Source organism: Peromyscus eremicus, chromosome 1 (assembly GCF_949786415.1).
Source record: "Peromyscus eremicus chromosome 1, PerEre_H2_v1, whole genome shotgun sequence".
In the NCBI taxonomy this organism is placed as follows: Eukaryota; Metazoa; Chordata; class Mammalia; order Rodentia; family Cricetidae; genus Peromyscus; species Peromyscus eremicus.
In genome coordinates this window covers 143,019,529-143,043,095 of record NC_081416.1, presented here as the reverse complement: position 1 = coordinate 143,043,095, position 23,567 = coordinate 143,019,529, and the positions used below count along the sequence as shown (strand labels likewise).

The following is a 23,567-nucleotide window of genomic DNA, read 5'->3' as shown; positions in this document are numbered from 1 at the left end:
GAGTTCACCGTGCACACACCAACCACTTCTCTTGTAGCAGTCCCTGTGATCCAGCCTGTCTGTGTGGCTACCCTGCTGGTGGCCCAGGGCAGCACTTCTTGTCCTTACATATTTGGAATAACCATGCAGGAGATGCTGCCCTCTTCCAGCCCTGTGAAGGGTTGGCACCGTTAGGGCTCTGTGGGTCCCTAAGCACCCGCAACTAGGACCAGAGCGCCAATGTAGAAAGGGTACAGGAAGTGATGGCAAATAGAGTAACCTGTGTTTTCTGCACATGGATACTCTGGAGGTCAGGAGAGCCTTCCCATAAGCCTGGAGGGAGGAAAGGCCTCTCAGGGACTGGCTGTCCCCATGCCTTCATGCTCTGGTCATCTCCAGTGCCCTTGAAAGAAGGAGAAGGGAACTGGAAGCCATGTAACCCATGTCAGAAGGCCTGCTGTATATTCCGGACGGCGTCTTTCCTCACGGGTGACTTTGTGCTTTGCTCTGTTGCAGGATGGCTGCCCAGGTGACACTAGAGGATGCACTGTCCAATGTGGACCTCCTGGAGGAGCTGCCTCTGCCTGACCAGCAGCCCTGCATCGAGCCTCCGCCATCCTCCCTGCTCTACCAGGTAGGTCTTTGAGCAGATGTGACACAGCCCGCTGCTCTGACCTCAGCGTGATGTTCTTGTCTTGTTTCCCTCTCCTTCAGCCAAACTTCAACACCAACTTTGAAGACAGAAATGCGTTTGTCACAGGCATTGCAAGATACATTGAACAAGCGACTGTCCACTCTAGCATGGTAATGTTGTCTATGTCTCTCTGTTTCTCTCTAGCGGGTGTCACATTTGAGCAGCAGACAAACTACATGCTTCGTGATAGACTAGGTAGAGAAAAAGAGACAGAAATGCCTCACGGTTTTAAGAACGTCTTTGCTTTTATTATAAAAGCAGTGCATACCTTTTTAAGACATTTGATCTCTCTGGCCCAGGGAAAGTCTTTGCCAACATTGCAAGGGCGCCTTTGGTTGGTGATCTTTCTTTCTCCATGCCTGTACTTACATAGGTCAGGTGTACACTCATAGGGGACTTGGGTTTTCTAAATGAATTCTATAATTGTAATTATGTATGTTAATGATTTTGTGCACGTTTTCATATCATGGAGTGTGCCAGAGAAAGTACCTTGAATGTCTGTATAACCTGTTTTGTAAATGTCCACAGTTAACTATTTTTGTACATTTACTCAGTTTCCCCTTCTGTGTAGTAAAGAATGCTGTGATAAACATCTTTCTAAACATGGGTAGGAGTGAAGTTATAAGGTGAAAGGCTGTGTGTATTTGTTTTTTGAGACAAGGTTTCCTTGTGTAGCCCTGACTGCCCTGGAACTCGCTCTGTAGACCAGGCTGGGAAAGGCAGTACCTTTAATGCATCTTAAAACATTACCAGGTTTCCAGTCACATTTTAAAGACCACCTATGGGTTTTTACCAAAGCAAATGATAAGGAAGGAACGGAACAGAACACCAAAGCAGTTTTAAACATGATGGTCACCCTCTTCCCGTGGATACCGTCCCTGAATTTTTAGTGCTGTGTGAAGTATTCTGCCTTTTCCTCCTATATATCCTGGGCTAGCAGCTCGGCTTCTGGATCCTGTCTAAACCAGGAAGCTTGGTGTAACCTGGGAAAGAAACTGAGGATGCTATTCTGTACTCTTGCCCAGCCTTCATGCCCCTAGCTTCAGGTCTGCATTTCAGGTAGTTATGGAGGGTTGGGTGGGGACAAGGTGCACCTCTGTGGTGGCTCTCCTCGGAAGTGACTTGCATTGTCACCCAGAGTCCTTTGTAGGGATAGCTGGGGTGGTTGTTGTGCTCGTCTGTAGTGTACAGTGTCTCTTGTCAGGCTACAGTCTCTGAAGCGGTAGGTAGGGTGGTTTGTGGTACCGTCAGCGGTTTGCATCTCGTTCTGTGTTTGTCCCCTACTTACACATGACTGGTCCTGTGGGTTTTGCAGAACGAGATGCTGGAGGAAGGCCAAGAGTACGCTGTCATGCTGTACACCTGGAGGAGCTGCTCCCGTGCCATCCCTCAGGTGCCTTGTCCCTTCCTGCCATTCCCGTCCCCAGTCCCACCAGGCCGGCCACACCCTCGTGCACCCCTTACGCAGTGATGGGCGTGCCTGTTTCGTTCAGCCCGATAAAAACCTCCACTTTGCGTTTGTTTCTTTATGCATAGGTGAAATGCAATGAACAGCCTAACAGAGTTGAAATTTATGAGAAAACTGTGGAAGTCCTTGAGCCTGAGGTCACAAAACTGATGAATTTCATGTACTTTCAGGTGAGACGTTAAAATAATTAGAGGGGTTTGATACTGGAGAGTAGGGACAGGAGATGAAGGAGGACTAAGGCTTCGCCGTTCTTCTGAGTAAACAGTTCTGTTAGCGTGAATTTTATCCTGCACAAAAGCTTGCTCTCATCAGTTCCAAGTGCACTGTAGGTCTAGTCTTTTAACCAATTTTTTTGCCTTCCTGGTACTTTCTACCCTGAGCTTGACTTCTTTGACCCTTCAGTTAGGGGAAAAAAAACAGTCGCATGGAAGAGACTTACTGGCTCTTTAAAGTGGTTGTTTGGAAATGTCTAAACAATTTTTTAAACGGTATCTTTCCTTGAGTTTTGGTTTAATCTTAAAACTTACCAGAAAGAAAATCCCCTCAGCTTTTCCCCTGACAGTCAGCGTCAGTATTATAGATGCTTTATTGAAGCATTTTGCTCGGGCCTGTAGTTGGTTTCTGTTGCTATAACAACATACCCCTGGGAACCAACTTAAAGGAGAAGGGGTTTTATTTAGCCCACAATTCAGGGGTTCAATCCATCGTAGCAGGGAACTGGAGACAGTAGGAGCTTTGTAACCACTTAATCATGCCACTTCGATAATTATGACACAGAGATAAGAATGCATACTGTGTCCCAGCTGCTTTCTCCACTTCTACAGCCCAGGATCCCAACCAGGGAATGGCATTGCCCACAGGGGTGTCTGTGGGCCTTTCTACCTCAGTTAGTGTCATCAAGGTAATCCCCCACAGGCATGCGTGAAAACCTGTCTTGTAGGTGAGTCTAGATTCTGTCATGTGGATGGTCAGCAGTACCTGCCGCAGTAGTTTTGCAGGAATAATCAGCAAAATTCTTTTACTTTAGTAAACAGCAAATAACAGAATAAACAGCAAAATAAATAATAGTTTTTACAGAGCAGAGGCATGGAAATTGCTCAGACAAGGGTCTCTATGTGAGGTGGAAGGTGATCCAGAACCTCAGTAAGAAATAGTGAATGAGGGACCGTCCTTGAAGCTTGAACGAAGATCTGATAAGCTGCTGACGAGGGCCCTTCTGCCTTCCCGTTTCTGTGCTCAGAGAAATGCCATCGAGCGTTTCTGTGGGGAAGTGAGACGTTTGTGTCACGCTGAGAGGAGAAAGGATTTCGTGTCTGAAGCCTACTTGATCACATTGGGCAAATTTATCAACATGTTTGCTGTGTTGGATGAGCTGAAGAACATGAAGTGCAGTGTGAAGAATGACCACTCAGCATATAAGAGGTGAGCTTGGACCTGCAGCCTGCTGTGGGTCTACCTAGAGAGGTCCTGTCTCAGCCTTGCGAGCAGCAGGTGCGTATCTCCTGTGTGCTAAAGTCATTGCTTCTGCTGATAGCAGCTACTCAATAGTCTTGGGACTGTGAGTACTGGCTACCAAGAATAAGGTGCATGGGTTGCTGACAGTTTAAGGGTCCCTGGTAGTTTTACACATCTTGGGGCTTTCTGGTGAGCCTCAAATGGTTATGGGGAAATCTGTGTGCTTAGGAACCTTGAGATGATAAATACGCACATCCATCTCTGTTCACTGTGCATGGGTGGTTGGCCCAGGGAGCATCTTCCTCTAGGGAAAGTGGGTTTTCCATCCAAGATGCTGAGCTTCAATCCTGAGGATTGTTATCACCCTTTCCTGTCATTTGTGTGTTGAACAACCCTGGCACTTCATTGCAGACATGAGCTTGCACGAACTTGGCCCATGCACTATTGGGAGGTACCTGAGGGTCATATCGAGCATTACAGGTCCTCTAGACAGCTCTTTCCTGTAGTAACTTTCCTTTTCTGAGGGCAGAGGACCAGACTAGAAAGAGGCCAGCATGGATGTATTAAGGAGATTTTGTTGTTGCTATGATGACATACCTCAATTCCAGATTTAGGGTAGGTCTTCTGACCTTAAATGATCCAGGTTTAGGCTGGGTCTTCCCATGGCAAATGATCAATCAAGAAAATCCTTCGTAAGCTTACCTAGCTGCTTGGGTTTTATTTACTTGATTCTAGGTGTAGTCAAGTTGACAATTAAGATTAGCAAGCACACTACCCTTTATTCTCATAGTCGTTCTGTCTGTCTCTGTCTCTCTCATTGACACTCATTTCTTTTTTGCCCAGATGGTAGCTTTTCGGTTCATATTCTAAGTAAAATGCAAAAATAATCCACACACTTCACTGAAATTGAAAATGGTGTCCTTAATCCCTTCCTTCCGTGGTTGCCATGTCTTCTACCCTAGCCTCTGTCGGAATCAAGAAGGTGAACACATTGAAAAGATAGTGTTACCGTATCAGTGATATGATTTTACTGTATACAAGTTTTCAAATTTTTTTTTTAAGTTTTGTTTTGTTTTTCGAGACAGGTTTCTCTATGTGTAGCTCTGGCTGTGCTGGAACTCCCTTCGTAGACCAGGCTGGCCTCGAACTCAGAGATCTGCCTGGCTCTGCCTCCCAAGTGCTGGGATTAAAGGTGTGCACCACCACTGCCCGGCTCAAAATATTTTATTAATTTTTAAATTGTTTATATTCTAATTAGGGAGTTCTGCAGATATCACATGTTGCTCATAGTGCTGTGTGGCTGCTTGAGATCTACCCATCATTTCCATTCTGGTCGACAGGGAGGGAAGAATTTAAAGCTGTACTCTTTTTTTTTTTAGCAATAAACGTTCAAGTTCCTGACAGTCTTGCATCGTATTTCATGGTCTACCTCTTGGTTACATGGCCACAACCTGAAACATTGTCGTTTCAGGCTGTTCATGAGGAAGAAAGGAAGTGAATTTAGTGTGGATATGATGCTTCCTTGTAGAAACTTGAATGTTTAAGAATCTGGGTTGCATAGATAGATCCAATGGCAGTTTCTATTACGTGTAAAGGTTCCTCACTCTACTCCACATAGACTCAACATGTGCCTTCAAGGACTTTACTGTATAAGGCCTTTTGTTTGCCTCCCATTGTGCAGCTGAATAGGTGGCAGATCTAGGACTCTGGGAGGTTACGGTGCTAATAGTGGACTGAGGCAGCATAAATGGGGAGAGGCACTTCTTGGAAATTGTGGTGGCCCAGAGAGGGTTTTTGGAAAGATCCTTAACAGTGCATTTCAGGGCTTTGGGAGTCAGGATATGCAGAGACTCTTCTCTGACAGGGAGACTAGGGGTCCTTTGACCCATAAATAAAAGTGGGCATTTGTCTGTGTATAGGAGAGACCAGAGTATAGACACCTGTTGATGAAGTCAATAGACAGTAGAACACAGAAGCTCTTTGGAGCTGTATAAGCTGCATCTAAGTTGTCAAACTAGAGCAGTGATTCTCAACCTTCTTAATGCTGATGACCCTAAATACAGTTCCTCACGCTGTGGTGACACCCAACCATGAAGTTATTTTCATTGCTACTTCGTAACTGCAATTTTGCTGTTGTTATGCATTGTAATGTAAATATCTGATACACAGGATATCTGATATGCCACCCCTGTGAAAGGGTTTTTTGACCCCCAAAGGGGTCACGACCCACAGATTGAAAACCATCACCCTTAAAGTCAAGGTCAGAGATGCTGCAAGAGGCTGAAACCATAACCAGCATCTACAACACACATTTGTGTAAATAACTTCAGGTAGAGGAGAGGAATCCTGATTCTCTCCCCACCCCACTCCCCCGCCAAGACTCCCTGTCCTTTAAATCAATTTGTAGATATGTTTTAGAATTGACTTTTCTTTCTAGGGCTGCTCAGTTTTTACGTAAGATGGCAGATCCACAGTCCATCCAGGAGTCACAGAATTTGTCCATGTTCCTGGCCAACCACAACAAGATCACACAAGTAAGGCTCGTGTTCTCGGCACACCATTGACGGCCTGTGTTGCTGGTGAGGCTGGAGTGGGCAGTAGCTTATATCTTCCTCTTGTGTTTCAGTCTCTGCAGCAGCAGCTTGAGGTCATTTCTGGCTATGAAGAACTGTTGGCAGACATCGTGAATCTGTGTGTGGATTACTATGAAAACAGAATGTACTTGACGCCCAGTGAAAAACACATGCTACTCAAAGTACGTGTCTGTGTGTGTGTGTGTGTGTGTGTGTGTGTGTGTGTGTGTGTGTAAGGGATGACAACCTTTCTCAGGGATAAAGTGCAACTGTACGAAAGGCTGTACTTAGTCTAGTCCTTTGCCAGCCTTTTCTTCTTAAGCTGTCCTGTGTGTGGATTGTGTCTCTTGACTGTGCACACAGCCTTTTCCCTTTGCTCTGTTCGCCACCTCTGCACAGTTGGTCTGAGGCACTGTCTGCTGAGTATGCCTACTGTCCCAGCTTGTGACACATCCTTTTCAGAGAGTACCACAAGGTGATGGGGACGTCCATGACAGTAGAAATGTCATGACTATGACTGTGCTGACACAGGAGCCCTTGGTCATGTTCCCAGGGTACACTGGGGATGTGCACATGACTGTTGCCAGACTGAATTTGTGTTTAACATAATCAAAGTGAAGTTTAGTAGTTATGCGTGGTTGTGTATTGGATAGTGCAGTGCTACTCAGGTTACGCTAGTCAATGCTCCTTTGTCTCTTAGTAGTTAGCCTGGAAATCAAATTATCCTTTGTAATTGATTTCTGTGAAGAAGAAAAAAAAAATGCATCCAAAGCACCAGACTGGGAATAGCAGGTATTCAATCACAACAAAACCTTAAAAAAAATATACAGCTTAACACACACATTCTTGATTGTACATTTGCCCACCCTTGTTCATGATACTCCAGGGACCACTTTAAGCACCTGGATTTAGTGTGCATGAAGTTTTTCTCCAAGAGTGGACCCGATGACATTATCGAGGAGCTGTCTCCTAATTCTCTTGTGCAGCTGCCCACAGTTAGGACTGCGCTGTACTCTGCTCAGCAGGCATTGGCACTTGAGTGTCTAGGGAGAAAGCTGGAGTAGCCACAAGAGATGACATATTCAAGGAAAAGGTTTTATTCGAAAGGATAGCTCTTTATTTCATAGCACCATTAAAAGGAAGAGTGATTTGTGATTTCAAAGTTCACCGGCTTGTCAGTGTGCATCTGTGTAAATTCATAGTCCAAGTGTAATATTGCACCATTTTGTGGCTTTCCAGGTCATGGGATTTGGTCTGTACCTGATGGATGGGAGTGTCAGTAACATCTACAAACTAGATGCCAAGAAAAGAATCAATTTATCTAAAATAGACAAATACTTTAAGGTGAGTTTTGATGTGTGTGTGTGTGTATGTTTATATACGTTTGTATATGAAAACATATATATACATGTGAATTTATACATATAAAAAAGTTTTTTGGCAAAGATTTTTGCTTAGTTCTGGGCATTGATAATAAATGTATTTATTGATATATGCATTGAATTTTTGCCAAGTGAATCTGTAAGTGATTGTGATACATATCAGGATGTAAGAAGATAAGAGAGAGTTTTGAGACTGAAAAGGTGGCTGCTTTCTCTCTTCTGCTCCTTACCTTGACTTTTGCCTGCATTGAATAGTGTAGAAATGGCATCATATGATTTCTTCTCTTTTGCATCTGGCTGCATGTACCCAACCTTCTGTTTGTGAAAAGTATCTCTCTGGGATCCTGCGGGGGAGAAGGTTTGCTTATTTTTATCTTATTTTGTATTAGAACCATTTTAGTAGAATGAAATAATCTGCCAGATCCAGAAATAAAAAGGTTTACACCTATATGTTGTTCAGTAACACCTGGAAACACGAAGAACAATGGTCCAGCTCAGCTTCAGAGTGCTCCTGTGCATTTGCCCAGTATCTCCTTACTGCCAGGCGTCATAGTAACTGAATACAGATTAGTCCCTTCGCTTCTCCTCTTGTTCTTGTCTAGAGGCCTTTTAGTAGGAAAGTTCAGTGCAGCTCAGTAGTCAGTTGCTCTGAATTTTCCATATAATTATAACCGGTTAATTACAGAAGAGCTGGTACAGAGACGGAGTTCGAGGTTGCACACAGTAACAGGAGGTCATGGTTTTGAAGTCTAGCACTAATAAAAAAAAAAACTGTAGATGTGTAATGTATATTAGGCACACACAGATTTTCTTTTAAGCTATGCATTAACTATTAACATTTTAAAAGTTAATTTCCTTTTTAAGTTTTTATACAAGTATGTGGTATATAAAAGGGACAGAGACTCCCTTTTCTTCCCATGAACCTTATTTTTTAAATAAAGTAGTGCATCTAGGACAATCAGTTACGTGATTCATACATCTCTGAATAGTTTTTTCAGTGACAGCTGCCACTTAATGATGCAATCTGAATAAGCTTGAGATATTGTCCATTCCTAAGATTCAACCAAGAATTAGTTAAGACATTGGATCATTACTTTTATTTTAAGTGGTGTATGGTTGCATCTGGTTTAGAGTGTTTGATTAATCACTTTGCAAACCAGAAAAGGCATAAAACAATAGCATCTTAAGCAGGTTGCTCTGGCCACTTCGAGTTGGCTCTCTGGCCCCTCTGAGACCCTTGATACTTCCTTCTGAGGTTTGTGGAGCTTTGAGGAATCTGAGAGTCACCTCATCATTTTTTTTAGTCAATGCCTGGCTAAAACTAGGTGTCTTGCCTGGCATGTTAAACCTGGAATTTCCATAAGAATGTCTAATCTTTCTAATCCAGGCAATCAGTATTGACAGCAGGCTTCCAGGAGGCAGTTTGGTCCTTACAATCCAAGCAGCATTGTTTAAGACCCAAGCTTGACACTCCATATGCCTGGGTGGAGAGAGAATCTGAGGACTGACTGAGCTGCTTAGTAACCGCATTGGTACCCACCCTGGTCCAGGAGGATACTGATGCAGAGGGCTCAAGTAAGATCCAGGGCTGGGGAGATGGCTTAGCAAGTTAAAAAGCATCTTCTATATAAGCTCTGTGACCCAGGTTTGGTCCCCCAAACCCACATAAAAAGCCAGATGTGGTGGTGTGCATCTGTAATCCACCACTCCTATAGCAAGATGGGAAAGTGGAGATAGAATTACGTAGAAACTCACAAACCAGTTAACCTGGAGTGTGCAGAACAGCGCTGTGGTTATTTGAATGAGAAAGGTTCCTCAAAGCCTCAGTTATTGGCTTTTTATCATAGCAACAGAGAAGTGACTAAGACAAGGAGAAACAGGAAGAGACCAGGATGCAACAAGGTAGAGGGAGAGAACTGACTCCTGAGGGTTCTCCTTTGGCTTCTACATGATTGCTGTGGAGTGTGCAGCTCGCTCTCTTTCTAATAATAATAATAATAATAATAATAATAATAATAATAATAATAATGTTATTTAAATAATAAATTGATTAATATAAGTAATATAATTAAATAATAAATCAAGTTATTATTGTTATAAAAATCCACAGTCCATGTCCCCACAAACAGGAAGTTGAGTCAGTAGATATTTGACTGGCATGAAGCTTGGATAGAGGTCATGGGGTAAGACCTTTGCATTTAGGGGAGTAGGTAGACAAGGAATCTGAAAAGAGCATTAAATATGAAATAGTATTAACAAAAAGGAACACACAAATCAGTCTGGGTCTTCCCTGGGTCTCTGTCCTGTATTCTGGCTTCCTTCCTTGATGCAGGGTCATACCTTCTGTTTTAGTTAGGGTTTCTGTTGCTGTGAAGGGACACCAAGACCACAGCAACTCTTTTATTTTTTTTAATGATATATTTATTTGTATTTTATATGCATTGGTGTTTTGCCTGTGGGTAGATCTTTGTGAAGGCATCAGATCTCATGAATTACAGTTACAGATGGTTGGGAGCTGCCATGTGGTTGCTGGGAATTAAACCCAGGTCCTCTGGAAGAGCAGCCAGTGCTCTTAACCTCTGAGCCACCTCTCCAGCCCTCACAGCAACTGTTATAAAAGGAAAACATTTAATTAGGGATGGCTTACAGTTCAGAAGTTTAGTCCATTGTTGTCATGGTGGGAAGCGTGGCGGTGTGCAGGCAGACATGAGCCATTAGGCCTAGCTTAAGCTGCAAAGCCTACCCCCCAGTGACACAGTTCTCCAACAAGGCCACACCTATTCCAACAAGGCCACATCTCCAAAAATGCCGTTCCCTATGAATCTCTGGGGCCATTTTCATTCAGACCACCACACTGACTTTCGAGCTACAGCTTTCTGCCAGGTGTGCTTACCCCGAAGAGGATCTCTTCCAGTTTTGTTCTTCAAGATAATCTTAGCCAGCATTCACTTTTCAAGATAGAGTTTAGAATTGGTATTCTGGTTTACAAACGAAAGCATCTTCCTACTGAAATATTGATTTGGGTTCCATAAATGTAGCTCTGGGCTGGAAGTGTAGCTTGGTAGTGGAGTGCTTGCTTAACATACACATGATCCTGGATTTTGATCCCTAGTGACAATGACAAAGAATAAACTTAATGAAAACTGTCAGGTCCAAAGGAAACTCCCATTTCCCCAAATTCCAAAAGGCAGAAGGGACAGTTGGCTATCTGTGGTGCCTGTCAGCACACCAGCCTGTATCACAGGTACCTGTTACTCATGTCCAAGTCCAGGCGGGCATCCTAGCTCTTCTCACCTCCTCCCCACACTAAACTCCCTCCGGCTCTTGGGCTTCCCTTCCCCCTCATTCTGCTTGTAACACCCTGTTTTTGATATGTTCAAGCTCTCTCTCTCTCTTACTCTCCCTCTCTTCCTCCCTCTCTCTGTGTTCCTCTCTGCTCTGCTCCTGCATCGCACTTGTGTTTTCTCTGTTCTCTATCCCCTGCTGTTCTCGCTCTGTCTCACAGGTAGCCCCTCTCGGCCCAGTCTGCTGGCCATGTTCAGTCTGCTTCTTTCTCTCTCAGCGCTAACTCTTCCAGATGCCTCTGGCTGTTCTCCCTCTCGTGTGTACAGTGAAAAGCTTCCCCTTAACCATACCATGGAACAGTCATATCAGTTCATACAAAAAGAATTAAAAAAAAAAAACAAAAAAACAACTTTTGGGCCTTCTACTACATGAACATGATCTGTTGTTCCATCTACTGAGAGTCTTCTCTAGAATTTTAAGGATAGGATTTTTGCTTTGAGGTCTTAACACATCTTTTGTTCATGAGTATCTGGATCTATTTTAAACTGTTTTCTTATGAATTCTCATCTTCTAAGTGTTTGTTATTAGTATATAGAAATGCAGCTGTGGTTGTAGCAACAGGGGAGGTTAAGTCTTTAAACATACTTCTCTGTGTTGTTTCCTAAATTGTATTTTGTTCTTTTCAAAGAAGATATTTACATACTGAGTGATTTACAGCTGTGTTTAACCCACGCTAATAGTCATCTTCCTTGTGGTTATTCATTTGGTGACTAGATATGCAATGTAATATTTTCTCTCTTCATTGTGTGAATGCAGCAGCTGCAGGTGGTTCCACTTTTTGGAGACATGCAAATAGAACTGGCAAGATACATCAAGACCAGCGCTCACTACGAGGAGAACAAGTCCCGGTAGGAAGAGCATCAGCTGCCTGCTAGAGCTTCTTGCTGGGCCCTCTGGGCACTGCCATAGCATATATTTCCTCATCTACAGTAATACCTTGACATTCTCACACGGGTGGAAACCAGTGTCCCAGACGTGGCTGTTCGTGTTTAAATTCATTGATGAAAGCACTAAACATTTTCATTTCCTTAGTAAAGCAAACCACATTTTGAATGTTCAGTGGCCAGTGACTAGCATGTTGGACAGCACAGCCTTCAAGTGTTTTTATCATTCTAAAGATTTCTGCCACACAGTGTTGGCTGAGAATATAGAAATATGGAAATAGTTTTCCTCGACCCAGTGGTGTGGTGAAACATGCCTGTCAGCCAACCCTGGAGAGGAACAGGGATAGTCATTTATGTTAACAGAGGTGTCAGCCAACCCTGGAGAGGAGCAGGGATATGCACGTATATTAACAGAGATGTCTGTCAGCCAATCCTGAAGAGGAACAGGGATATTCACGTAAGTTAGCAGAGGTGTCTTGTCAGCCAACCCTGGAGAGGAGCAGGGATATACATGTATATTAGCATAGGTGTCAGCCAACCCTGGAGAGGAGCAGGGATATACATGCATATTAGCAGAGGTGTTAGCCAAACCTGGAGAGGAGCAGGGATATGCACGTATATTAACAGAGATGTCTGTCAGCCAACCCTGGAGAGGAACAGGGATATGCATGTGTATTAGCATAGGTGTCAGCCAACCCTGGAGAGAAGCAGGGATATGCATGTATATTAGCATAGGTGTCAGCCAACCCTGGAGAGAAGCAGAAATATACATGTATATTAGCATAGGTGTCAGCCAACCCTGGAGAGAAGCAGGGATATGCATGTATATTAACAGAGATGTCTGTCAGCCAATCCTGAAGAGGAACAGGGATATGCACGTATGTTAGCAGAGGTGTCTGTCAGCCTACCCTGGAGAGGAGCAGGGATATGCATGTATATTAGCAGAGGTGTCAGCCTACCCTGGAGAGGAGCAGGGATATACATGTATATTAGCAGAGGTGTCTGTCAGCCAACCTTGGAGAAGAACAGGCAAATGCATGTATATTAGCAGAGTTTACAAAATTGTCACCTGAGGACTAAACCAATCTAGGCCTATTTTTTAAGGTCCCTAGAGCTGAAACTGGTCTTAAATGCTGTTTAATGGAAACAGTTTTTTTAAAAAAAGATGACTGTAACAGCTGTGTCAAAGACACTATGGCCCACAGATCCTGAAGAACTCTGTCTTTATGCAGAGTAATTTCAACTGTGAAGGTTTTGTAGCTTACCATTGCAACCTACTATTTGCATACAATCATCCTTATACATTCTACATAGCCTGTTGATTTGTTGAGTGCTCATACCCATAACCAACCTGCATTTACCACTCAACTGTGAGGTAGACGTTACATTTCTCCCTCAGGGGGTCAGCAGATCTCTTCTAGTGAAAGCTATGTAGTACATCCTTCAGGTCTTCTAGGCCTCAGATGGTGTCTGTCACATATTCTTCATTTTGTTTTTTTTAAACAATTCCTTTAAAAAGAATGTAAAATTCATTGAATGTTCCCAGCACCACAAACAGTGTCTTCCCACGCTGCAGTTAATGCTGTACCTGGGCACTGTGCTGGTGCCTCGAGTCATCCAGGGCTTTCTCTCCGTGCCCAGGTGGACCTGCACATCCTCAAGCAGCAGCCCGCAGTACAACATCTGTGAGCAGATGATCCAGATCCGTGAAGACCACATGCGTTTCATCTCTGAGCTGGCACGCTACAGCAACAGTGAGGTACCTACCTGCTGCACCATCCAGGCTACATCCAGAGCCATGCAGGCACTCGAGTGTTGCTCTTATTCATTTGCACTCCAATATTTACATTAATTGCTTTTTAAAATGTCAGATTTTTTTCAAATTCATTTCTTTAAATTGACCAAACCTAAATAGGGGAAGATCTTCAAACCCAAACCTAAATACTTAAAAACAAACAAACAGAACCCTCATAATTGATGCATCAGTGCAGCTTAGCCTTGTCTATATCTGCTAAGCTGTATAACATAGAACCTTGCATCAGGAAATCACTGGTGGGGCTGGGGCTGGTAGAACACTTGCCTAGTGTGTATGTGACTGGTGAGTGTCAGCCTCTGTGAAAAGTGGGGTGGGGTGAGAGGGAGGGGGAAAGGGGCAGGGGCAGATGTGGGTGAAAAACAAGATGAGGAAAAAGAAACCATTTCTTTTCCAAAAGAAAAACTAAGGAGAGGGTGAAGCAGTAGAAACTGGATGGAGAGGGAGACTGTTCGGGGAAAGGAGAGGTTTTCTGATCTGCAGACCTTGTCATATCTAGAAGGGAAGTCAGTCCCAAGGCTTACGGTAACTGGAGCCTCCAGGTCAGTACAGGAAATCCTCTGCGGGTCTGGATAGGGTTCACTTTCTCTGTCAGTTAAAGAGTTAAAAGTCGGGAAAAAAAATCAAGCACAGCAGGCAGCATTAGGGGAAATCGCAGACATAATCAGCCAATGGAAAACACTTGTTAAAGATGGACACACACACACACACCACAGCAAGGCACATGGAAAGATTCTCTGCAGAGCAGAGGAGGGACTCTGGAGTTGGTTTCACTTCAAGGGGTACAGATTTTAAGAGTTTTTGGTGTGCTGGATTGGGGGGAATCTTCTTCCCTTATTTAGGGTTGGTCAGTTTAAACAAAGGCAGAGAAGCTGATAGATCCACAACTTTGGGTAAATGTGTTCTGGTCTAGCCTTGGGCTTGTTGGTCTGGTCTGCCTGTAGGGGGCGCTCCTGGAGGAGAAAGCCTGTCAGACCTTTGTCTCCCTGCCTGTCTTGTCTCAAGTTAGGAAGGTGAGGACAAAGCAGGTTTTATCACCTTTGTTATCTGTACCTTTATCGGCCTCTCAGGGATCTGTTTAACTCCTAGACCCTTAGTAGGTGCTGTCTGGGAATCGTGGGCCTAGAGTTGAGTTAGGAAGAGGCTTGTGGAGATAACTCCACTCACAGTACAATTCAGTTATTGACATTCCACAACTGAAAGATGCTCATACGTCTGATGAGCTGTGCAGCTCTCACGCAGTCCATTTTTACCATTCTTGTTATCCCAGAGAAATTCCATGCCCATCAGTAGTTCTCCCCTTCCTCCGACAATCTAATTTGTGTCTGTGGATTTGCATATTTGGAGCATTTCATATAAGTGAATCATACAACATATAATGGTCTCTTACAGCTACCTTTTTTTCACATACTGTTGCCAGTGGTTTTCTCTAGTGTAGTGTGCATCAATTCTTCATTCTATAACAAAATAATATTCTGTCAGACGGGCATGCCACGCTTTGTTTTATTATCGGTTGATGTTTGGGTTATAAGAATGCTCTAGAAAAGTGTGTGTATGAGTACTTGTGTAAAAACAAACAAACAAAAAGCAGTTTTCATTCCTCTCAGAGAAGAGACTTAGAGTGGAATTGTGAGTCATGACAATTGCTCCAAAGACCAACACTGAAGAACTGACAGATTGTGCCGTTTGACATTCCCGTCAGTAGTGTATATAAGGGTTCTGATTTCTCTGCATGCTCATCACCTCTGGTTAATGTCTGTCTGGGGGATGATTTTGAAGGTTTTTGGGTCTCACACATAGCCCAGGGTAGCCATTGAACCCTCAGCCTTTTGAGTGTTGGGATTACTGCATGCACCACCACACCCATCTTTTTATTTACAGTTGTAGTGAATCTGAAGTGATTTCTGGTTGCGGTTTTGCTATGAGTGTGCTGTCAGGGGCATAGATGAACATGTTTGTGTCTTTCTTCAATATTAGAATTTATTGACTAATGATACATTCACAGATTGTTAATTTTATTGAAAGCGTTTTGCTGTGAAGTTCCAATGTCTTGATAGCTGAGGCAAAGGGAGATAGATTCTTCTATTCTGATCTTAACTTGCTTATATTAACTCCCAGATCACACGTTACAAATCATGTAGTCACTATATCTCTATATATGTGTACACATAGGTTACAGAATGGCTACAGAGGGTCAAAGAGGCTGCAGCAGAGGTCAAGTAATTTTTTTTTTTTTTTTTTTTTTATTAAAAAACAGGTTTCTCTCTGTAGTTTTGGTGCCTGTTCTGGATCTCACTCTGTAGACCAGGCTGGCCTCGAACTCACAGAGATCCGCCTGGCTCTGCTTCCCCAGTGCTGGGATTAAAGGCATGCACCACCACCACCAGGGAGTTCAAGTAATTTTAAGAAAGGAAGCCTAGTTGGAGGCAAGCCTAAGGCTGATAGAAATGCAAAGGGCTCTCTTTTGGGGTCAGAGGCTGAACCCTGTGTGAGGTCTGCTGCAGGCACTTATTCTGCTGGGTCACAGGTTTGAGCTGAGCCTCAGGGTTGAGTCAAGCTGTAAAAGCAAGGTTCAGGACCAAGGAGGATGTAGCAGCAGAGGGCAGGAAGGTCCAGATTGATGAAGAGGTTGCAGTTCCAGATGGCCAGATAAATGGATGGGTGGACAAATAGGCTGTGTCAACCATGGGGACCACGCTGAGCTGAAGCCCCGTGAAATTTGGGCTTTCTTGACACACACAGACTGGGTGGTCAGGTGACGGTCTAGGTGGGCTGTTCCTATGGTGTTGTTTTGTATCCATGTTCATCTCCTTATGGGATCTAAGTGAAGGAATTAAACTCTTTCCTTGGTCTGGTGTGGTCAGATAAGTTCTCAGACCTGCTTTTCCTGTATGATTTTGATCTACCCACGTATTAAAGTGATTTTTATTGACTTTGGTAAATGTATGGGATGGCATCCTTTTTACTCTTAGGAATCAGTTATTTATCTGTGTGTTCCTTGTAGGCAGGGCTGTACAGACTTCTCTGTCTTCCAAGAGCCTGAGTCAACCTGTTACTGAGTTTGTCTTCTGAGTAGTGTCAAATGCTGCTTGTAAAATGAAGTTTATGAGGGTAAGGCCCAGCCTGAAAAACCAGTTCTAACACTGTGAAGTAACTTAGACCAGAGCACAGCCTCATCTCAGCGGGTTTGCATTTAAGCTGTCCTCTGACGAATGCTGTTGAGCATCTTTTCGTGGGTTGATTGGCAGTTGGGCATGTCTTTGGCACATTCAGGGGGCTCAGCTTATAGCTCAGCACTGGAGTGTTGGTCAGCATGTGTGAGGCCCATCCCCAGCAGTGTGCAATCAAAAAAAGACAAATAACAACCAAAAAAACCCAAACAAGAGCAAGAATTGAAAGTGGTGCAGACTTGTAACCCCGGTGCCGAGGAAGTAGACCAAGACTGGCGGTGACTTCAAGTCAGGCTGAGCTGTGGAGCAGACCCTGCTCGTTTTGCGGGTTTTTTTTTTTTTTTTTGTGTGTGTGTTTTTTTTTGCATATATGACTTAGAAATCGATCCCTCAAGTAGCATCTATTTCTGGATGCTACGTGAGCTTTTCCAGGGGAGAGGAACAAATGTCTATTCACCCCAGTTAGTGTACTAATGGCAGACCAAAGAAACCATTCTATATCCAAGTCCAGTTCGTGAACTAATGAGTTTAACTGGGGTTACTTGCAGGAACGTGGATGGTTTACCGATAGTTACATACCACCGAACCAGCAACCATTAGCTGCTTACACACCTGAGGGGAGAAGCAGGGCCTCTAGCGACCTCTTCACACAGCCCTCTTGAGTGTTAATAATAGGTCCCCTGCGAGAGCTCTTGAGTTCAGGAGGGCGAGGGTGACGTCATACCCAGGGAGCTGCGTTCCACAGCAGTGAGGAAGGAGGGTTTTCTGTTCATGCCTTTGCCTGTGTGCCCAGGTGGTCACCGGGTCTGGCCGGCAGGAGGCCCAGAAGACGGACGCTGAGTACCGGAAGCTCTTCGACTTGGCCCTGCAGGGCCTCCAGCTTCTGTCCCAGTGGAGCGCACACGTGATGGAAGTGGTAGGCACAGCGTTCGCTCGCCCGTGGATTTGGGAATTCGAGTCACTAAATATGCAGCTGATTGTTTAGAAGTGCTGTTCCTCCAGAACTCACCCATGTCACATAAAGGGCCTCATCTTTTCAGATATAAATCTGAAGTGTGGCGTCACGATCGTCATCAGGTTTATGTTTCTACACCTGTTTCTTTATTTGAGGCAGGGAGGAGAGCGTGCCAGGGCACACGGTGGGGGTTAGAGGACAACTTGCAATGGCAAGACTATTGACCAGTGGTCAGATTCGGGTCATCAGGCTGGACGGCAAGTGTCTTTACTTTCTCACCAGCCCTCATTCTTCCGTTTTGACCACCATTTGACTCTTCGGAGTTGTACCCATTAGTATCTTTAAGGTTTAGTAAAAAGTTTCTGGTAGCATATACAGATTTAAATAACTGTAAATTGCATACGTTTTTCCCTGTTAAAAGTTTATTTTAGTCAGGTAAAAACTATCTATTTGGAAGCCTACATGGTCATTTGAAAGGCAAGTTTTCATTTTAAATACAAATAAGTTGCCTAAAGTTTTACTTACTCAGCATACAACAATTTGTATATTTTGCTTGGGTTCGTTCTTAAGCCTGGCTTGTATGACTGAGTGCTGTTTTTGGGAGATTATTTTGTGTGTGTCTAAGAGACACTTTGAGAAAGCAGTGTGTGTGTGTGTGTGTGTGTGTGTGTGTGTGAGAGAGAGAGACAGAGACAGAGACAGAGACAGAGAGACAGAGAGACAGAGAGAAAGAGAGAGAGACTTTCAGAAGGCAGTATATGTTTAAGGTCACCTCTCGGTAGCCTTAGCCATGGTCTTGTGAGTCCAAAATCAAGTATTTTGCTTTCAGCGTGGAATGTCTTTCCTCTTTTTGACTGCATCAGTATTCCTGGAAACTTGTCCATCCGACTGACAAGTACTCCAATAAGGACTGCCCCGACAATGCTGAGGAGTACGAACGTGCCACGCGCTACAACTACACCACGGAGGAGAAGTTTGCCCTGGTGGAGGTGAGAATACCTGCTCCCTCTTCCCTGTGCAGCTGTATCGCTGCCTTTCAAAGACAACGGGAAAACATGAAGAAACCGTCATTTGGCTTCTGCTCGTATGGTAGGCAGCCCTGTGCCTCTGAGAGAGAGACGGGGAGAGGGAGAGAGAGGGAGAGGAGACAGAGACACACTGGTAGTTGCTTAGGTATGTGTTGCCAGCCCCTCTGTGCTTGTGAGTAGAGAACAGTTTCTTGGAAGTGGAAAGACAGGTGATAAATTGTGATTTGGTTTCTGCCCCCTGAGAGGAGAGCCATATGGCAGGTTCTGGGAGTTTCCTTGTCATAATGGCTACTAATTCTTGACCCTCACTTGTCTGTTACTCAACAATCTTGAGCTTCCCTCCTTCCTTCCTTCCTTCCTTCCCTCCTTCCCTCCCTCCCTCCCTCCCTCCCTCCCTCCCTCCTTCCTTCCTTGCTTCTTTTTTAAAGTTCTTTTTTTCTCCTGGGCCTTCTAAATGGACAAAATTTCTTAGTTCTAGTTTTATGATTGGTGTGTGTGCATGTGTGTATGTGTGGGTATTTGTGTGCACGTGTGTGCATATGTGCACCCCACAACATGTGTGCAGGTTCTTTTGTGTTTGCCGCATTCTGGGGTCAAGCTCAGGTCATCAGGCCCACACAGCAAGCACTTTTACCCACTGAGACAGCTTACCAGCCCATCATACACATTTAGAATAAGCCTTTTATATCTCACAGTAAAAGGCATTGCAATTTCCTGTCAGGATATATGTAAATCTCAAGGTTATTTTAGAGAGAGTTGATAAAATTCTAATGTACCCCTCCCCTCTCTTTAGTATGTCATGTATATATCTCTTCATTTGTTTGGATTTTTTTTTAATGTCTATCATTTATCTCTGGAAATTCTAGATAACTTTTTATTTCTAGGTGTTGGCTCTTTTAGCTGGTACAGTTTTAATGTTTCCAAATAACTATTTAAAATGTAAATTTTAAGTATTTTTCTGTCTACTGACATGTCTAAGCTCATTAATTACAATCTTTATTGAATCTAAGTATTCATAGATTTTTTTTTTTTTTTTTTGCAAGGGGGAGTTTTCTACTTATACCAACCACAAAATCTACAAATGGTGTGTCAGCTTAATTTCTAGCCTTCTCTTTGTTTTTGTACTTACTGGCTATTTGTACACATTCTTTAGAGAAATATCTTTATTCAGATCCTTTACCTATTTTTAAAATTGATTTATTGAGTTGCAAGAGTTCTTTATATATATGTATACTAGAGACTGGTTCCCTTTTTAGGTATGATTGTTAAAACTACCCTTACGTTTTTTCACCAACTCATCTTGATTACACTATGCTTTTTGCTTTTTATATTTATTCCTGGATTAAATTATCTAATGATTTACTTAGAAGTTAATGAAATACCTCATCAGCTTAGTGACCGATAGTAGACCTTCCTTTTTTGAAGATTTTATTATTATTATTACATTTTTATTTTTGCGTATATGTTTGTGTGAGTGAATGCCAAGTGTTTGTAGGGGGTTGTCTGTGTATCCTGAAGAAGTCTTTGGATCCCTTGAAGCTGCAGTTACAGGTGGTTGTGAGCCACTCAACATGGGCACCGGAAATGCAGAGGACGCTGCAAGGACCTGCATGTGCTCTTACCTACTGAACCGTCTCTCCAGCCACAGGTCTTAATATACGAGGGTGTGATCATAACAAAATTGTTGATCTAGCTCTTACTGTAAAGGACCTCAACTTGTTTCTTTTGCATGAGAATATCCAGCTGTCCCAGTGTTTAATGAAAGGGTAATCTTTCCCCATTGGACAGTTTTGGCACCTTGTTGATTGCTGAAGATCAATTGCTTGTCAGGATTTCAGTTATTACGTTCCATTAATAGAGCTGCAGAGTAGAGGGCATAGTCTTTTGTGTTTGAGTGAAATGTTCTGTAGATATCTGTGAAGTTCATTTGGTTTAAAATGTCTGTTACCTCAGCATTTCTCTGTTTAGTTTTTGTCTGGATGACCTGTCCCTAGGTGAGCGTGGGGTATTGAAGTCTCCCACTATCAGTGTGTGAGAATCAATGTGTGATTTAAGCCGTAGTAGTGTTTCTTTTACAAACTTGGGTGCTCTTGTGTTTGAGGCATTGAAATGTCATCTTGGTGGATCTTTTGTCTGATTATATAGTGTCCTTCCCTATCTCTTTTGATCAGTTTTTATTTGAAGTCCATTTTGTTAGATATTAAAATAACTACATCAGCTTGCTTCTTAAGTAGTCCATTTGCTTGGAATATCTTTTTCCAACCTTTCTCTCTGAGGTAATGTCTGTCTTTGATATTGAGGTGTGTTTCTCATATGCAGCAGAAGGATGGATTCTGTTTTCCCATCTATTCTGTTAGTTTGTGTCTCATTATGGAATTGAGTACACCGATATCAAGCGTTATCAATGACCAATGATAGTTATTTCTTGTCGTTTTGTTGTTGGTGATGGTGGTGTGGTGGTGTGTGTGCACAGGGGTGCATGTGTGTGCTTCTCTTCTTTTGATTTTGCTGGTGTGAGATTATTTCCTGTGTTTTCATGTGTGTAGTTAACTTCCTTCCTTAGGTTGGAGTTTTCCTTCTAGCACCTTCTGTAGGGCTGGATCTGTAGATTGTTTAAATTTGTATATTGTTTAAATTTGACTTTGTCATGGAATATCTTGTTTTCTCTATCTATGATGATTGAAAGTTTTGCTGGGTATAGTAGTCTGGGCTGACATCTGTGGTCTCTTAGTGTCTGCGAAATGTCTGTCCAGGACCGTTTCGCTTTTAGAGTCTCCATTGAGAAGTTGGATGTTATTCTAATAGGTCCGCCTTCATATGTTACTTGGTCTTTTTCCCTTGCAGCTTTTAATATTCTTTCTTTGTTCCATATGTTTAGTGTTTTGATTATTATGGGGGGGGCACTTTCTTTTCTGGTCTAATCTATTTGGTGTTCTGTAAGCTTCTTGTACCTTTATAGGTGCCTCCTTCTTTAGGTTAAGAAAATTTTCTTCTATGATTTTGTTGAAAACATTTTTGGGCCTTTGAGCTGATATTTGTCTCCTTCTTCTATTCCTATTATTCTTGGGTTTGGTCTTAGTGTTCCAGATTTCCTGGATGTTTTGTGCCAGGAGTTTTTTAGATTTAACATTTTCATTGACCATTACATCTATTTCCACTATCGTATCTTCAATGCCTAAGATTCTATTCTCTCTTCTGTCTCTTGTATTTTGATAGTGATACTGGCCTCTGTAGGTCCTGTTTGCATTCCTGAATTTTTCATTTTCAGAATTCTCTTAGTTTGTGTTTTCTTTATTGCTTCTATTTCCATTTTCAGGTCTTGAACAGTTTTGTTTCCTTCAACTGTTTGTGTTTTCTTGGCTTTCTTTAAGGGATTTATTTATTTCCTCCAATTGTTTGTTTTTTTTGCCTGGATTTCTTTAAGGGATTTATTCATTTCCTCTTTAAGGACCTCTATCATCTTCATATAGTTGGTTTTAAGGTCTTTTTCTTATGCAACAGCTATGTTGGGATATTCATGCCTGCTGTGGTAGGATAGCTGGGCTCTGTTGGAGACATATTACCTTGGCTGTTGATGATTGTGTTTTTACTCTGGTGTCTCTGTATCTGGGCTTGGGAATGATTAAAGGTCTAGGTGCTGATTTCTGGATTTGTCTTTGTTTGGTGAGTGTTTTGTTCCTTGGTTTCTGTTTCCTCTCTGGCGTTTTGGAACGTGTGGTGGTTGTGTATTGCCTGTTTTTCTGGCCTGTTCAGCTGATGTGCTCACAGGGAACGCCTGCTGGGGTTGAAAGCTGGGTAACTGGGATAAGTTGGGGAAACTGGGCAAGTTGGGCATGGGGTCAGAGAGTAAAGGGAGACCACATCAGGTTTCCAGCTACAGAGCTAGGGATGAGACTAGGGGGGATTGGGTCTCAGGAGCAGTAGGAGAGGTGTGGGTCTGTCTTCAGCCTGCTTGCTGCCCTGGGAGGAGCTACCCTCAGGGTTAGCAAGGGGTGTCTGCTGGAGTTGGGGTCTAGGACAAAGCAGCAGGTCAGGTGAGGGAGGTTAGGAAGGGAGGGAAGGCTGCAGCTGGGGTTCTGTGGCAGCTCTAGGGACAGACTGGGGGATTGGGTCTGGGGGGGACAGAGAGGAGCAGGTCTGCAGGCAGCCTACTTGGTTTTTTGACAACTGTGGCCTATGATTTTCTCCTTCTGGTACTTGGAGAGCTAGTCCTTAGGAGGAGGTTTCAGCTCAGACTTGATTGTTCCAAGCCCTGTGTCCAAGTATGTAATGTCTTCAACAAGTACATAATGCTTCAACAAGTATAATGCTTCAAATAAGGGAAGCAACCAAGAGCAATAGCAGTAGTCTATATTGGTTTTTTTTTTTAGGGAAGGGGGGGTCTTGGAATCCCCTGACCAACAACTCAAAAAGAGGTTTCTTGTGTATGGCTCTTGCAGGGAGCATTATCCCCAAATTACATTACTTCATTTCATTTAAGTATGTGTTTGCGTGCGTGCGTGCGTGCATGCGTGTATTAGATGCATATACACCATACAATGTTCTGTTACATTTCACGTAAACATAAAGTGACAAGATTTTTCACACGTCCTTACTGTTATTCATCTGTGCTTTTCACCTGTCCCTCTGCAGTGCTCTCCTTTCCCTGACCAAGTTACAGCATCTTCCACTCCCGACACCTCCCTTCTTCTCTCATTTCCTCTTCATAGGACCTGCTTTCCTCTCCCTACGGCTCCTCCCTCTGCCTCTTGCTCCCTTTCACTGTCTTGGTTTCTGTGGTTGCTCCAGTTTCCTGGTACTACCTATGGTAATGTCTACCTT

General features: G+C 43.3%; 1 protein-coding gene across 1 annotated transcript in view; it reads left to right on the top strand.

Annotated features, from left to right (window-relative positions):
* The window catches only part of Cyfip1 (cytoplasmic FMR1 interacting protein 1), a 93,557-nt gene that overhangs the window by 32,565 nt on the left and 37,425 nt on the right, over nucleotides 1-23,567 (top strand). Inside the window, 12 exon segments of the mRNA XM_059273718.1 lie at nucleotides 496-613; nucleotides 694-783; nucleotides 1,989-2,066; nucleotides 2,210-2,311; nucleotides 3,382-3,563; nucleotides 6,034-6,130; nucleotides 6,223-6,351; nucleotides 7,409-7,513; nucleotides 11,653-11,744; nucleotides 13,422-13,539; nucleotides 17,557-17,679; nucleotides 18,582-18,707. Of these exon segments, the coding sequence (XP_059129701.1) occupies nucleotides 497-613; nucleotides 694-783; nucleotides 1,989-2,066; nucleotides 2,210-2,311; nucleotides 3,382-3,563; nucleotides 6,034-6,130; nucleotides 6,223-6,351; nucleotides 7,409-7,513; nucleotides 11,653-11,744; nucleotides 13,422-13,539; nucleotides 17,557-17,679; nucleotides 18,582-18,707 (1,359 nt within the window). The 5' untranslated portion in view covers nucleotide 496.